Source organism: Ascaphus truei, chromosome 17 (genome assembly GCF_040206685.1).
Source record: "Ascaphus truei isolate aAscTru1 chromosome 17, aAscTru1.hap1, whole genome shotgun sequence".
Taxonomy (NCBI): Eukaryota; Metazoa; Chordata; class Amphibia; order Anura; family Ascaphidae; genus Ascaphus; species Ascaphus truei.
This window is the reverse complement of record NC_134499.1, coordinates 8826034-8841439: the sequence shown is the minus strand read 5'-3', so window position 1 is coordinate 8841439 and position 15406 is coordinate 8826034. Positions and strand designations below refer to the sequence as shown.

Below are 15406 nucleotides of genomic sequence, written 5' to 3'. Positions count from 1 at the left end.
ATTATGACCTAATTAAAATGATCCTTTCGTTTTGCTGCGCTTGTGGAGTGCACAAGCCTCGGAGGGATATTAAAATGGCAGCTGCAGCTGATGCCAGCGAGAGGTTACACAGGCGGAAGGTGAGAAACAGCTGAGCGCCTGTGACATGACTTCCTTTACCTTTTTATCTTTGTGGGAATTTGTGGTTTAATGGGATCACCCACAAAATACGGAGCGCTCACCTGTAATAAATCTTCTGTCAGCATGCCTGTGACATCCTGAGACCTGGGGGGAGAGAGAAGGGGGTTGGGGGAGAGAGAAAGAGAGGGGGAGAGAGAGAGAAAGGGAAAGGGAGGGAAAGAGAGGGGGATAGAGAAGTGGGGAGAGAAAAGGGGTGAAGAGAAAAATGGGGGGAGAGAGGGTGGTAGAGGGGGGAGTGAGTGGGGGAGGGGGAGAGGGAGAGCGAAAGAGAGCAGGGGGGAAGAGAGAGGATGGGGGAGAAATGGAGGAGAGAGGGGGAGAGAAAGAAGGGGCAAAGGAAGAGAGAAAAGCAAGGGAGAAGAAGAGGCGAGAGGAGGAGAGAGATTGAAACAGGAAGTAAGAATGAAGGAGGAGAGGGTGAGAGGAAGAGAGAATAGAGAGGGTTGAGGAGTGGGAAGAGAGAATAGAGAGGGGTGAGGACGGGGAAAGAGAGAATAGAGAGGGGAGAGGGAATAGAGTGGAGAGGGGGGATAGAGAGGGTGAGGAGTGGGGAGAGGGGAAGAGAGAATAGAGAGGGGAGAGGAGGGGGAAGAGAGAATAGAGAGAGGAGAGGAGGGGAGAAGAAAGAATAGAGGGGAGAGGGTAGAGAGAAGGGAGAAATAATATAGAGAGGGGAGAGGGGAGAGGAGGGGGAGAAGGGGGAAATAATAGAGAGGGGAGAGATAATAGAGAGAGGGGAGAGGATGGGGAGAAGGGAGAGATAATTGAGAGAAGGGGGAGAAGGGAGAGGAGGTGGGAGAAGGGAGAGAGAGAGAGGGGAGAGGAGGGGGAAAAGGGAGATTTAATAGAGAGGGGAAGGAGGGGGGAGGTGGGAGAGATAATAGAGAGGGGGAAGGAGGGGGGAGAGATAATAGAGAGAGGGGGGAGAAGAGGCAGATGTCTCAGTGAGATACACAAAGGTCAAAAATCGAATTGCACAACCAGTCTCAGCAAAGACCTTTATCCTTGGCCTGCCAGGGTTAAACCTCAAGGCCAGACTCCGCTGTACTGACACAGTAACCCATTACTGGGCGGATTAGAATCAGAACGAGATGAGCATGCGCGTCCCTAACTCCTCCCACTGCGCCATGTAACCGCTCTCCCAGGCAGAAAGCTGAAGCAATGTGCACCGACACTAAAAGACTCGTGTTACACACATGGGATGTTACCAGGGACGGAGTACCAGTACTTGTTATATACTTACCCAGAGTACCATTGCTTCTTATTTACTAACCAAGAGTACCACTGCTTCTTATTTACATACCCACAGCAACACTGCTTCTTATTTACTAACCAACAGTACCACTGCTTCTTATTTATATACCCACAGTACCGCTGCTTCTTATTTACAGTTAGGTCCGGAAATAATTGGACACTGACACAATTTCCATAATTTTGGCTCTGTACGCCACCACAGTGGATTTGAAATGAAACAACCGAGATGCAATAGAAGTGCAGACTTTCAGCTTTAATTCAAGGGGTTGAACAAATATATTGTATGAAACGTTTTAGGAATTTCAACCATTTTCATACACAGTCCCCTTATTTCAGGGGCTCAAATGTAATTGGACAAATTAACACAATCATAAATAAAATGTTCATTTTTAATACTTTGTCGAGAATCCTTTGCAGGCAATGACTGCTTGAAGTCTGGAACACATGGACATCACCAAACGCTGGGTTTCCTCCTTTGTGATGCTTTGCCAGGCCTTTACTGCAGCGGCCTTCAGTTGTTGTTTGTTCACGGGTCTTTCTGCCTTAAGTTTTGTCTTCAGCAAGTGTAATGCATGCTCGATCGGGTTGAAATCAGGTGATTGACTCGGCCATTGCAGAATATTCCACTTCTTTGCCTTAAAAAACTCCTGGGTTGCTTTCGCAGTATGATTTGGGTCATTGTCCATCTGTAAAGTGAAGCGCGGTCCAATCAACTTAGCTGAATTTGGCTGAATCAGAGCAGAATATATATCCCTTTACACTTCAGAATTCATCCGGCTGCTTCTGTCACATCATCAATAAACACTAGTGACCCAGTGCCATTGTAAGCCATGCATGCCCATGCCATCACACTGCCTCCACCGTGTTTTACAGATGATGTGGTATGCTTCGGATCATGAGCCGTTCCAAGCCTTCTCCATACTTTTTTCTTCCCATCATTCTGGTACAGGTTGATCTTAGTTTCATCTGTCCAAAGAATGCTGTTCCAGAACTGGGCTGGCTTTTTTTAGATATTGTTTGGCAAAGTCTAATCTGGCCTTTCTATTCTTGAGGCTTATGAATGGTTTTCACCTTGTGGTGAACCCTCTGTATTTGTTCTCGTGAACTCTTCTCTTTATGGAAGACTTAAATAATGATATGCCTATCTCCTGGAGAGTGTTCTTCACTTGGCTGGATGTTGTGAAGGGGTTTTTCTTTACCATGGAAAGGATCCTACGATCATCCACCACTGTTGTCTTTCGTGGACGTCCAGGCCTTTTTGTGTTGCAGAGCTCACCAGTGCGTTCTTCTTTTCTCAGAATGTACCAAACTGTTGATTTGGCCGCTCCTAATGTTCCTGCTATCTCTGCGATGGATTATTTTTTTTTGCAGCCTAAGTATGCCCTGTTTCACTTGCATTGAGAGCTCCTTTGACCGCATGTTGTGGGTTCACCGCAACAGCTTCCAAATATGAATGCCACACCTGGAATCAACTCCGGACCTTTTACCTGCTTAATTGATGATGAAATAACGAAGGAATAGCCCACACCTGTCCATGAAACAGCTTGAGTCAATTGTCCAGTTACTTTTGGTCCCTTGAAAAAGAGGGGGCTACATATTAAAGAAATGTAATTCCTAAACCCTTCCTCCAATTTGGATGTGAATACCCTCAAATTAAAGCTGATAGACTGCACTTTAAGTCCATATTCATTATTTAACTGTAACTTGGATTTATTTTGGTAAACAGCCGAAATAACAAAACTTGTATCAGTGTCCAATTATTTCTGGACCTAACTGTATATACCCAGAGTACCACTGCTTATTTATATACCCACAATACCACTGCTTCTTATTTATATACCCAGAGGACCACTGCTTCCAATTTATATACACAGAGTACCACTGCTTTTTATTTATATACCCAGAGTACCACTGCTTCTTATTTACTAACCAAGAGTACCACTGCTTCTTATTTATATACCCAGAGTACCACTGCTTTTTATTTATATACCCAGAGTACCACTGTTTCTTATTTACTAACCCAGAGAACCACTGCTTCTTATTTATATACCCAGAGTACCACTGCTTGTTATTTATATACCCAGAGTACTACTGCTTCTTATTTATATACCCAGAGTACCTCTGCTTCTTATTTATATACCCAGAGTACCTCTGCTTCTTATTTATATACCCAGAGTACCTCTGCTTCACATTTATATACCCAGGGTACCTCTGCTTCTCATTTATATACCCAGAGTACCACTGCTTTTTATTTATATACCCAGAGAACCACTGCTTATTATTTTTTTACCCAGAGTACCTCTGCTTCTCATTTATATACCCAGAGTACCACTGCTTATTATTTTTTTACCCAGAGAACCTCTGCTTCTTATTTATATACCCAGAGTACCACTGCTTCTCATTTATATACCCAGAGTACCACTGCTTCTTATTTATATACCCAATGACCAAGGCTTCTTATTTATATACCCACAGTGCCACTTATAAATCTGATAAGACTAAATACAGTATTACTATTCAGGATCCAGGCTCACTTGTAGCAGGTGATTAGGTTCATGTAGCATAAACTCGTCCCCTTTTTAAAGCACACAAAGTTCTTGTATTTTCTTCAACTTTATTGAGTGGGGTTAACAGAAATATAAAAGTACTTGCATGGAGTTTGTGGTAGGAAAGTCTCCTGTGAGGAGAAGTATCCTATTTGAGAGGTAGTGGCTTTGGTATTAGGGGAAGGTAAAAAGGAATCCCTTTCTAAGGGAGCAGTGGAAGATGCCTCAACTCACGTTGGCTGCTGTAGAAAAGAGAGAGCACACTTTCCTTTCCAGGCAGGAACAAGCCAACGAGCATACCAATATACAGAGAAGGGCAGGGGGAGAGGGCTACACCAATCTCAACTATGAGCAACTGACTAGTGGCATGTGGAAAAAGTAATATAGTAACAACTCTGTTGCAATATACGCAGGAGCACTGGCTGCTTGTAAACAAGGAAACATGCAGCTTTCCCTGGGGAGAGCTGGCAGCCTGAGAGCAGGAAAAGTACCCAGAGAATATACAATCCTGTTCCAGGACAATTACCACCCAGAAGGGTTATGCCCAGGTGACACCCCACGTACACACCCCGTACACTGCTGAGAAGCACAACGATTTATGGCCCTTGGGTAGCACAACTGGTTCTCCCTGTGTGTGATGGGACTTCCACCCCCTCCCCCCCCTTCTCTCAGCCAATCAGAAGCCTGTGTATTTCCACAGTGCAGGTGCCTTGGTGCAGGTAGGTGTGGAGGTAACTGGGATTGCCTGCCTCCCCCTGCAGGGAGGTGGTGTCTGCAATCAGAAGCATGCCACAGAGCGTTCGCTCCACAAGTCTCACCCCAATGGGGGAAGGGGGGGGTGGGAGGGGTGGGGGGTGGGACCTTCCCCTCCCCCTCCCCCTTAAAACTCAGGACTACACAATGCATTGTGGCACACCTGTCAGTGTGAATCACGTGTGTCACATGACTTTATACGTGTGCGCAGGCTTGTATGTGTACATGTCAACATGCTTCTGTCACGCCTGTGTATACTGGCTTAACGAAAGCAGTGTCAACAAATTGTACATTTATTACACGCTATGCAGACTATATGGGAGGGAGGTACTATGTGTGTGTATGTGTGTATATATATATATATGCTACTGGGACAAAAGGAAACAATCATATAATAATAATATAAGAGTACTATATTAAGTAATTCTATGTACAATATATACTTTATTCTTGACAAGAAAGTGGAATTGTAAGAGTACAATAAGGAGTATTAGTACTTTCTGGGTGTGTAAGCAGGTATTAGTATGTAACACTTTCACCGCTGGACACATAGCAATGCATATTTTTATACATTGTGTTTCCATGTACACAATGTGCGTGTGTTTGTCTTTATGTGTACCTGCACATAACAGTATGTGTGTCTATACTGTACATGTATGTATTAGGGCTTACCTCTTTTGCCGGTGTCAAATGACGCCGTGGGGTCGTGTGGCGGCATTTGATGCCGCGTTGCCATGGCGACGCTTCGCACCAAGCCTGAATCACGGTAAGCGTGTTATAGATGCCTCACGTGTTCCCCCGGCATTTAATTTAAATGCCTGGGGGAAGAGCGCGGGACCTCTGCAACCGCCTGCGCCCCCCCTGAAAAAATCCCAAAGGGGGGCGCACAGGGTACACGTGTGGACCTCTTGTACATAACAGTGTGTGAGCCTCTGTGTATAAATTAGAGCAGGAGTGCGCAAACTGGGGGGCGCGAGATTTTTTTTGGGGGGGGGAGGAGTTGCAGAAGTCCCGCGCTCTTCCCCGAGGCATTTAAATTAATGCCGGGGGACCGTGCGAGGCCTCTGCTACCTCTACTTACCGGGATTCAGCCGGCTTCAGGACGCGCGACCATGGCAACGCGACGTCAAATGACAATGGTTGCCATGGTAACATGACGTCACAGGACGCCGCGGGTCACGTGACCGAGGTAAGGGGGGCGCGACAACGGAGGTGAGCAGGCAGGGAGGCGAAGCAACGAAAGTTTGCGCACCCCTGAATTAGAGCACACGTGTGTTCCTGTAAATACCATAGTGTGTGTGTGTCTCTGTTGTGTGTATATTAGAGCACGTGTGTTCCTGTACATAGCAGTGTGTGTCTCTGTGTGTATATTAGAGCACGTGTGCTCCTGTACATAACAGTGTGTGTCTCTGTGTGTATATAAATTAGAGCATGTGTGCTCCTGTACATAACAGTGTGTGTCTCTGTGTGTATATTAGAGCACGTGTGCTCCTGTACATAACAGTGTGTGTCTCTGTGTGTATATAAATTAGAGCATGTGTGCTCCTGTACATAACAGTGTGTGTCTCTGTGTGTATATTAGAGCACGTGTGCTCCTGTACATAACAGTGTGTGTCTCTGTGTGTATATTAGAGCACGTGTGTTCCTGTACATAACAGTGTGTGTCTCTGTGTGTATATTAGAGCACGTGTGTTCCTGTACATAACAGTGTGTGTGTGTCTCTGTGTGTATATTAGAGCACGTGTGCTCCTGTACATAACAGTGTGTGTCTCTGTGTGTATATTAGAGCACGTGTGTTCCTGTACATAACAGTGTGTGTCTCTGTGTGTATATTAGAGCACGTGTGCTCCTGTACATAACAGTGTGTGTGTGTCTCTGTGTGTATATAAATTAGAGCATACATGAGTTTCTGTACATAACATTATTAGAGCATACGTGTGTCACATGTCTGTCGGACTGCATACATGCGTGTGTACATGCGTGTGGAAGAATACAGGAAATATCAGGCTGTAATAACGCTTTGTACTTCGACCTCCACTAATCCCGTAAAAGTATTCACAACGTCAGAGCAGCTGTAAATGTCTAATAATTCACTAAAAGTGTCAGTGTGCCAGTATGTGTCAGTGTGCCAGTATGTGTCAGTGTGCGTGTGTGTCAATGTGTCAGTGTGTGTGTCATTATGTGTGTCAGTGTGCCAGTATGTGTCAGTGTGCGTGTGTGTCAATGTGCAAGTATGTGTGTCAGTATGCCATTGTGTCAGCATGAGTTTGTCAGTGTGCCAGTATGTGTGTCAGTGTGCGCGTGTGTTTCAGTATGTGTGTCAGTATGCCAGTATGAGTGTGTCAATGTGCGCCAGTATATGTGTCAGTATGCCAGTATGAGTGTGTCAGTGTGCGATTATGTGTCAGTATGCGTGTGTGTGTCAGTATGTGTGTCAATGTGCCATTATGTGTCAGTGTGCCTGTGTGTCAGTGTGCCTGTGTGTGTCAGTGTGCCAGTATGTGTGTCAGTGTGCGTGTCAGTGTGTGTGTGTGTGTGTGTGTCAGTGTGCCAGTATTTGTGCCAGTATGCATGTTAGTGTGCCAGTATGCGTGTCAGTGTGCCAGTATGTGTGTCAGTGTGCCAGTATGTGTTATTGTGCCAATGTGCGTGTCAGTGTGCCAGTATGCGTGTCAGTGTGCCAGTATGTGTCAGTGTGCCAGTATGTGTCATTGTGCCAATGTGTGTGTCAGTATGCCAGTATGTGTGCCAATGTGCGTGTCAGTGTGCCAGTATGTGTCATTGTGCCAATGTGCGTGTCAGTGTGCCAGTATGCATGTCAGTGTGCCAGTGTGTGTCAGTGTGCCAGTATGTGTCATTGTGCCAATGTGTGTGTCAGTGTGCCAGTATGTGTGCCAATGTGCGTGTCAGTGTGCCAGTATGTGTGTCAGTGTGCCAGTGTGTGTGTCAGTGTGCCAGTATGTGTGTCAGTGTGCCAGTATGTGTCATTGTGCCAATGTGCGTGTCAGTGTGCCAGTATGCGTGTCAGTGTGCCAGTGTGTGTGTCGGTATGTGTGTCAGTGTGCCAGTATGTGTGCCAATGTGCGTGTCAGTGTGCCAGTATGCGTGTCAGTGTGCCAGTATGTGTGCCAATGTGCGTGTCAGCGTGCCAGTATGTGTGTCAGTGTGCCAGTATGTGTCATTGTGCCAATGTGTGTGTCAGTGTGCCAGTATGTGTGTCAGTGTGCCAGTATGTGTGTCAGTGTGCCAGTATGTGTGTCAGTGTGCCAGTATGTGTGTCAGTGTGCAAGTATGTGTGTCAGTGTGCCAATATGTGTGTCAGTGTGCCAGTATGTGTCAGTGTGCCAGTATGTGTGTCAGTGTGCCAGTATGTGTGTCAGTGTGCCAATGTGTGTGTCAGTGTGCCACTATGTGTGTCAGTGTGCCAATGTGTGTGTCAGTGTGCCAGTATGTGTGTCAGTGTGCCAGTATGTGTGTCAGTGTGCCAGTATGTGTGTCAGTGTGCCAATGTGTGTGGTGTGTCAGTGTACAAAGGATCGGAATCAGGGGAGCGTCAGTACCTGGAAAGAAATATATATACTACCATAGTGCATACCGTGTGTCAGTATGTGTGTCAGTATGTGTGTCAGTGTGCCAGTGTGCCAGTATGTGTGTCAGTGTGCCAGTATGTGTGTGTGTAGGAGGTGTTATTTTTCCCTATAAGAGGAAACCTCCAGCGAGGCTGCTACAAACCCCTGGACTGGGATAAACTGGAGAGACAGTGATATCCCCATCAAACAACGGTGTGAGAATCCGTGCAGGAATTACAGTATAAGGTGCAGTTATATGGTGTAATAGGGGGAGTTATAGGGAGGGATTATATGGGGTAATAGGGGGAGTTATAGGGAGCGGTTATATGGGGCAATAGGAGGAGTTATAGGGAGAGGTTATATGGGGCAATAGGAGGAGTTATAGGGAGAGGTTATATGGGGTAATAGGGGGAGATATAAGGAGTGGTTATATGGGGTAATAGGAGGAGTTATAGGGAGCGGTTATATGGGGTAATAGAGGGAGATATAAGGAGGAGTTATATGGGGTAATAGGAGGAGTTATTGGGAGATGTTATATGGGGTAATAGGAGGAGTTATAGGGAGCGGTTATATGGGATAATAGGAGGAGTTATAGGGAGCGGTTATATGGGGTAATAGGAGGAGTTATAGGGAGCAGTTATATTGGGTAATATGAGGAGTTATAGGGAGCGGTTATATTAGGTAATAGTAGGATTTATAGGGAGATGTTATATGGGGTAATCGGAGGAGTTATATGGGTAATAGGAGGAGTTATAGGGAGGGATTATATGAGGTAATAAGAGGAGTTATAGGGAGATGTTATATGGGGTAATAGGAGGAGGTATAGGGAGCGGTTATATGGGGTAATAGGAGGAGTTATAGGGAGCGGTTATAGGGAGCGGTTATATGGGGTAATAGGAGGAGTTATAGGGAGCGGTTATATGGGGTAATAGGAGGAGTTTTAGGGAGAGGTGATATGGGGTAATAGGAGGAGTTATAGGGAGGGGTTATATGGGGTAATAGGAGGAGTTATAGGGAGGGGTTATATGGGGTAATAGGAGGAGTTATAGGTAGCGGTTATATGGGGTAATAGGAGTTATAGGGAGAGGTTATATGGGGCAATAGGAGGAGTTAAAGGGAGGGATTATATGAAGCAACAGGAGTTATAGGTGTGTGTGTGTGTGTGTGTGTTTGTGTGTGTGTGTGTGTGTGTTCCTTTCTTGCCCATTAGACACTGAATGTAAATATGTGAGAGTATGAATGTGAGTGTGTAAGTATGAGAGTGTATGTATGTGTGTGAGAGTGTATGAGTGTGTAAGTATGATTATTTATGTGTGAGTGTGTAAGTATGAGTGTATGTGTGAGTATGAGAGTGTGTGTATGTATGTGTGTGAGTGTATGAGTGTATGTATGTGTGAGTATGAGATTGTATGTATGTGTGTGTGTATGTGAGTGTATGTATGTGTGAAAATGTGAGTATGAGAGTGTATGTGCTGTATGTGTGTGAGTATGAGAGTGTGTGAGTATGAGAGTGTGTGAGTATGAGAGTGTGTGAGTATGAGAGTGTGTGAGTATGAGAGTGTGTGAGTGTGAGTATGAGAGTGTATGTGAGTGTGTGAGTATGTGAGTGTGTGAGTATGAGAGTGTATGTATGTGTGTGAGTATGCGAGTTTATTTATGAGGGTGTGAGTATGCGAGTGTATGTATGTGAGTGTGTGAGTATGCGAGTGTATGTATGTGAGTATGCTAGTGTATGTATGTGAGTGTGAGTATGAGAGTATCTGTATGTGAGTATGAGAGTGTATGTGTGTGAGTATGAGTGTATCTGTATGTGAGTATGAGAGTGTATGTATGTGAGTGTATGTATGAGAGTATCTGTATGTGAGTATGAGAGTGTGAGTATGAGAGTGTGAGTATGAGAGTGTGAGTATGAGAGTGTGAGTATGTGTGTGAGTATGTGAGTGTATCTATGTGAGTGTATGTATGAGAGTATCTGTATGTGAGTATGAGAGTGTATGTATGTGTGTGAGTATGAGAGTGTATGTATATGTGTGAGTATGAGAGTGTATGTATGTATGTGAGTGTATGTATGAAAGTATCTGTATGTGAGTATGAGAGTGTGAGTATGAGAGTGTATGTATGTGTGTGAGTATGAGAGTGTATGTATGTGAGTGTATGTATGAGAGTATCTGTATGTGAGTATGAGAGTATCTGTATGTAAGTATGAGAGTGTATGTGTGTGAGTATGAGAGTGTATGTATGTGTGTGAGTATGAGAGTGTATGTATGTGTGTGAATATGAGAATGTATGTATGTGTGGGTATGAGAGTGTATGTATGTGTGTGGGTATGAGTGTATGTATGTGTGTAAGTATGAGAGTGTATGTATGTGTGTGAGTATGAGAGTGTATGTATGTGTGTGGGTATGAGTGTGTATGTATGTGTGTGGGTATGAGAGTGTATGTATGTGAGTGGGTATGAGAGTGTATGTATGTATGTGAGTGTATGTATGAGAGCATCTGTATGTGAGTATGAGAGTGTGAGTATGAGAGTGTATGTATGTGTGTGAGTATGAGAGTGTATGTATGTGAGTGTATGTATGAGAGTATCTGTATGTGAGTATGAGAGTGTATGTATGTGAGTATGAGAGTGTATGTATGTGTGTGAGTATGAGAATGTATGTGTGTGTGTGAGTATGAGAGTGTATGTATGTGTGTGGGTATGAGAGTGTATGTATGTGTGTGGGTATGAGAGTGTATGTATGTGAGTGGGTATGAGAGTGTATGTATGTGAGTGGGTATGAAAGTGTATGTATGTGTGTGAGTATGACAGTGTATGTATGTGTGTGGGTATGAGTGTGTATGTATGTGTGTGGGTATGAGAGTTTATGTATGTGAGTGGGTATGAGTGTGTATGTATGTGTGTGGGTATGAGAGTGTATGTATGTGAGTGGGTATGAGTGTGTATGGATGTGTGTGGGTATGAGAGTGTATGTATGTGTGTGAGTATGAGAGTGTATGTAGGTGTGTGAGTATGAGAGTGTATGTATGTGTGTGAATATGAGAGTGTATGTATATGTGTGAGTATGAGAGTGTATGTATGTGTGTGAGTATGAGTGTATGTATGTGAGTGGGTATGAGTGTGTATGAGTGTGTATGTATGTGAGTGGGTATGAGAGTGTATGTATGTGTGTGAGTATGAGAGTGTATGTATGTGTGTGGGTATGAGAGTGTATGTATGTGTGAGTATGAGAGTGTATGTATGTGTGTGAGTATGAGAGTGTATGTATGTGTGTGAGTATGAGAGTGTATGTATGTGTGTGAGTATGAGAGTGTATGTATGTGTGTGAGTATGAGAGTGTATGTATGTGAGTGGGTATGAGAGTGTATGTATGTGTGTGAGTATGAGAGTGTATGTATGTGTGTGGGTATGAGAGTGTATGTATGTGTGAGTATGAGAGTGTATGTATGTGTGTGAGTATGAGAGTGTATGTATGTGTGTGAGTATGAGAGTGTATGTATGTGTGTGAGTATGAGAGTGTATGTATGTGTGTGGGTATGAGAGTGTATGTATGTGAGTGGGTATGAGAGTGAGTATGAGAGTGTATGTATGTGAGTGGGTATGAGAGTGTATGTATGTGTGAGTATGAGTGTGTATGTATGTGTGTGGGTATGAGAGTGAGTATGAGAGTGTATGTATGTGAGTGGGTATGAGAGTGTATGTATGTGTGTGAGTATGAGAGTGTATGTATGTGTGTGAGTATGAGAGTGTATGTATGTGAGTGGGTATGAGAGTGTATGTATGTGTGTGAGTATGAGAGTGTATGCATGTGTGTGAGTATGAGAGTGTATGTATGTGAGTGGGTATGAGAGTGTATGTATGTGTGTGAGTATGAGAGTGTATGTATGTGTGTGAGTATGAGAGTGTATGTATGTGAGTGGGTATGAGAGTGTATGTATGTGTGTGAGTATGAGCGTGTATGTATGTGAGTGGGTATGAGAGTGTATGTATGTGTGTGGGTATGACAGTGTATGTATGTGAGTGGGTATGAGAGTGTATGTATGTGTGTGAGTATGAGAGTGGGTATGAGAGTGTATGTATGTGAGTGGGTATGAGCGTGTATGTATGTGAGTGGGTATGAGAGTGTATGTATGTGTGTGGGTATGAGAGTGTATGTATGTGAGTGGGTATGAGAGTGTATGTATGTGTGTGAGTATGAGAGTGGGTATGAGAGTGTATGTATGTGAGTGGGTATGAGAGTGTATGTATGTGTGTGAGTATGAGAGTGTATGTATGTGAGTGAGTATGAGAGTGTATGTATGTGAGTGGGTATGAGAGTGTATGTATGTGTCTGAGTATGAGAGTGTATGTATGTGTGTGAGTATGAGAGTGTATGTATGTGAGTGGGTATGAGAGTGTATGAGAGTGTATGTATGTGAGTGGGATCCTTACCTGCCTGGGCCATGGTTGGCCAGCTGCCTCATTCTGTTGAGATGTCTCTGAATCATGTTGCAGGTGTCTGTGGCGCCCCTGTGCTCTCGCTCTGTCCTCTGTCTGTCTCTCTCTCTCTGCCTCTCTCTCGCTGGGTGAGGCTGTCTCCTCCTCTCTCAGGTCAGAGGCAGCGCTGCTCTCCTTCTGTCTCTCTCTCTCTCTCTCTCTCTCCCTCGCTGGGTGAGGCTGTCTCCTCCTCTCTCAGGTCAGAGGCAGCGCTGCTCTCTCCTTCTGTCTCTCTTGAAATCTGGATTTCCCTGTCTCTTCTCACTTTTCCCGTGTGTTTTTTGCTGCCTCTCTCTTGCTGTATGTGTCTCTCACACAGACTGTGCATGGGTGTGACAGTCTCTCACACAGACTGTGCATGCGTCTGACTGTCTCTCACACAGACTGTGCATGCGTCTGACTGTCTCTCACACAGACTGTGCATGCGTCTGACTGTCTCTCACACAGACTGTGCATGGGTCTGACAGTCTCTGACAGACTGTACATATCTTAAACTGTCTTAAACAGTCTGTGGTTATTTTACTGTATCTCTGTCTCGTGCAATCTTTGACTGTCTTGTGCAGTCTCTGTCTCTGAGTGTCTCACACTTTCTGTTCCTGTACAGCGGGGAAAGTCACACCAGCCTTAAAGGGGAAATAATGTTATTGCAAAAACACGCACGCACCATTCCGCAGCTCCGACACACACACATACACACACGCACGCACCATTCAGCAGCTCCGACACACACACGCATGCACCATTCAGCAGCCCCGACACACACACACACACACAACATTCAGGAGCTCCGACACACACACGCAAGCACCATTCCGCAGCTCCGACACACACACATACACACACGCACGCACCATTCCGCAGCTCCGACACACACACATACACACACGCACGCACCATTCAGCAGCTCCGAGCAGCTCCGACACACACACGCACACAACATTCAGGAGCTCCGACACACACACACATACATACACCATTTAGCAGCTCCGACACACACACACACACACACACACACACACACACACGCAACATTCAGCAGCTCCGACACAAACACACAACAAAATACACGAGACAGGATCCTGCGTTATATACACGGGACAGGACCCTGCGTTATATACACGGGACAGGACCCTGCGTTATACACACGGCACAGGATCATGCGTTATACACACGGGACAGGATCCTGCGTTATACACACGGGACAGGACCCTGCGTTATACACACGGGACAGGACCCTGCGTTATATACACGGGACAGGACCCCGCGTTATACACACGGGACAGGACCCTGCGATATACACACGGGACAGGACCCTGCGTTATACACACGGGACAGGACCCTGCGTTATATACACGGGACAGGATCCTGCGTTATATACACGGGACAGGACCCCGCGTTATACACACGGGACAGGATCCTGCGTTATACACACGGGACAGGATCCTGCGTTATATACACGGGACAGGATCCTGCGTTATACACACGGGACAGGACCCTGCGATATATACACGGGACAGGACCCTGCGTTATACACACGGGACAGGACCCTGCGTTATATACACGGGACAGGACCCTGCGTTATATACACGGGACAGGATCCTGCGTTATATACACGGGACAGGATCCTGCGTTATACACACGGGACAGGACCCTGCATTATATACACGGGACAGGACCCTGCGTTATACACACGGGACAGGATCCTGCGTTATATACACGGGACAGGACCCTGCGTTATACACACGGGACAGGACCCTGCGTTATATACACGGGACAGGACCCTGTGTTATACACACGGGACAGGACCCTGCGTTATACACACGGGACAGGACCCTGCGTTATATACACGGGACAGGACCCTGTGTTATACACACGAACAGGACCCTGCGTTATATACACGGGACAGGACCCTGTGTTATACACACGGGACAGGATCCTGCGTTATATACACGGGACAGGACCCTGTGTTATACTGTACACACGGGACAGGACCCTGCGTTATACACACGGGACAGGATCCTACGTTATATACACGGGACAGGACCCTGTGTTATACACACGGGACAGGACCCTGCGTTATACACACGGGACAGGATCCTACGTTATATACACGGGACAGGACCCCGCGTTATATACACGGGACAGGACCCCGCGTTATACACACGGGACAGGACCCTGCGTTATACACACGGGACAGGATCCTGCGTTATACACACGGGACAGGACCCTGCGTTATACACACGGGACAGGACCCCGCGATATACACACGGGACAGGACCCCGCGTTATACACACGGGACAGGACCCCGCGATATACACACGGGACAGGACCCTGCGTTATACACACGGGACAGGACCCTGCGATATACACACGGGACAGGACCCTGCGTTATACACACGGGACAGGATCCTGCGTTATACACGGGACAGGATCCTGCGTTATACACACGGGACAGGATCCCTGCGTTATATACACGGGACAGGACCCCGCGTTATACACACGGGACAGGACTCTGCGTTATACACACTGGACAGGACCCTGCGTTATACACACGGGACAGGACCCTGCGTTATACACACGGGACAGGACCCTGCGTTATACACACGGGACAGGATCCCGCATTCTAAACA

At 45.9% G+C, this 15406-nt stretch overlaps 1 protein-coding gene across 1 annotated transcript in view; it reads right to left on the bottom strand.

Moving 5' to 3' along the window:
* SH3BP1 (SH3 domain binding protein 1) overlaps nt 1-13509 on the bottom strand; it is a 60967-nt gene extending 47458 nt beyond the window's left edge. The window contains exons 1-2 of the mRNA XM_075573846.1: nt 12732-13509; nt 222-264 (exon numbers count right to left, since the gene is read on the bottom strand). Of these exons, the coding sequence (XP_075429961.1) occupies nt 222-264; nt 12732-12787 (99 nt within the window). The 5' untranslated portion in view covers nt 12788-13509. The remainder of the gene's footprint in view (nt 1-221; nt 265-12731) is intronic.
* Nucleotides 13510-15406: the final 1897 nt, after the last annotated feature.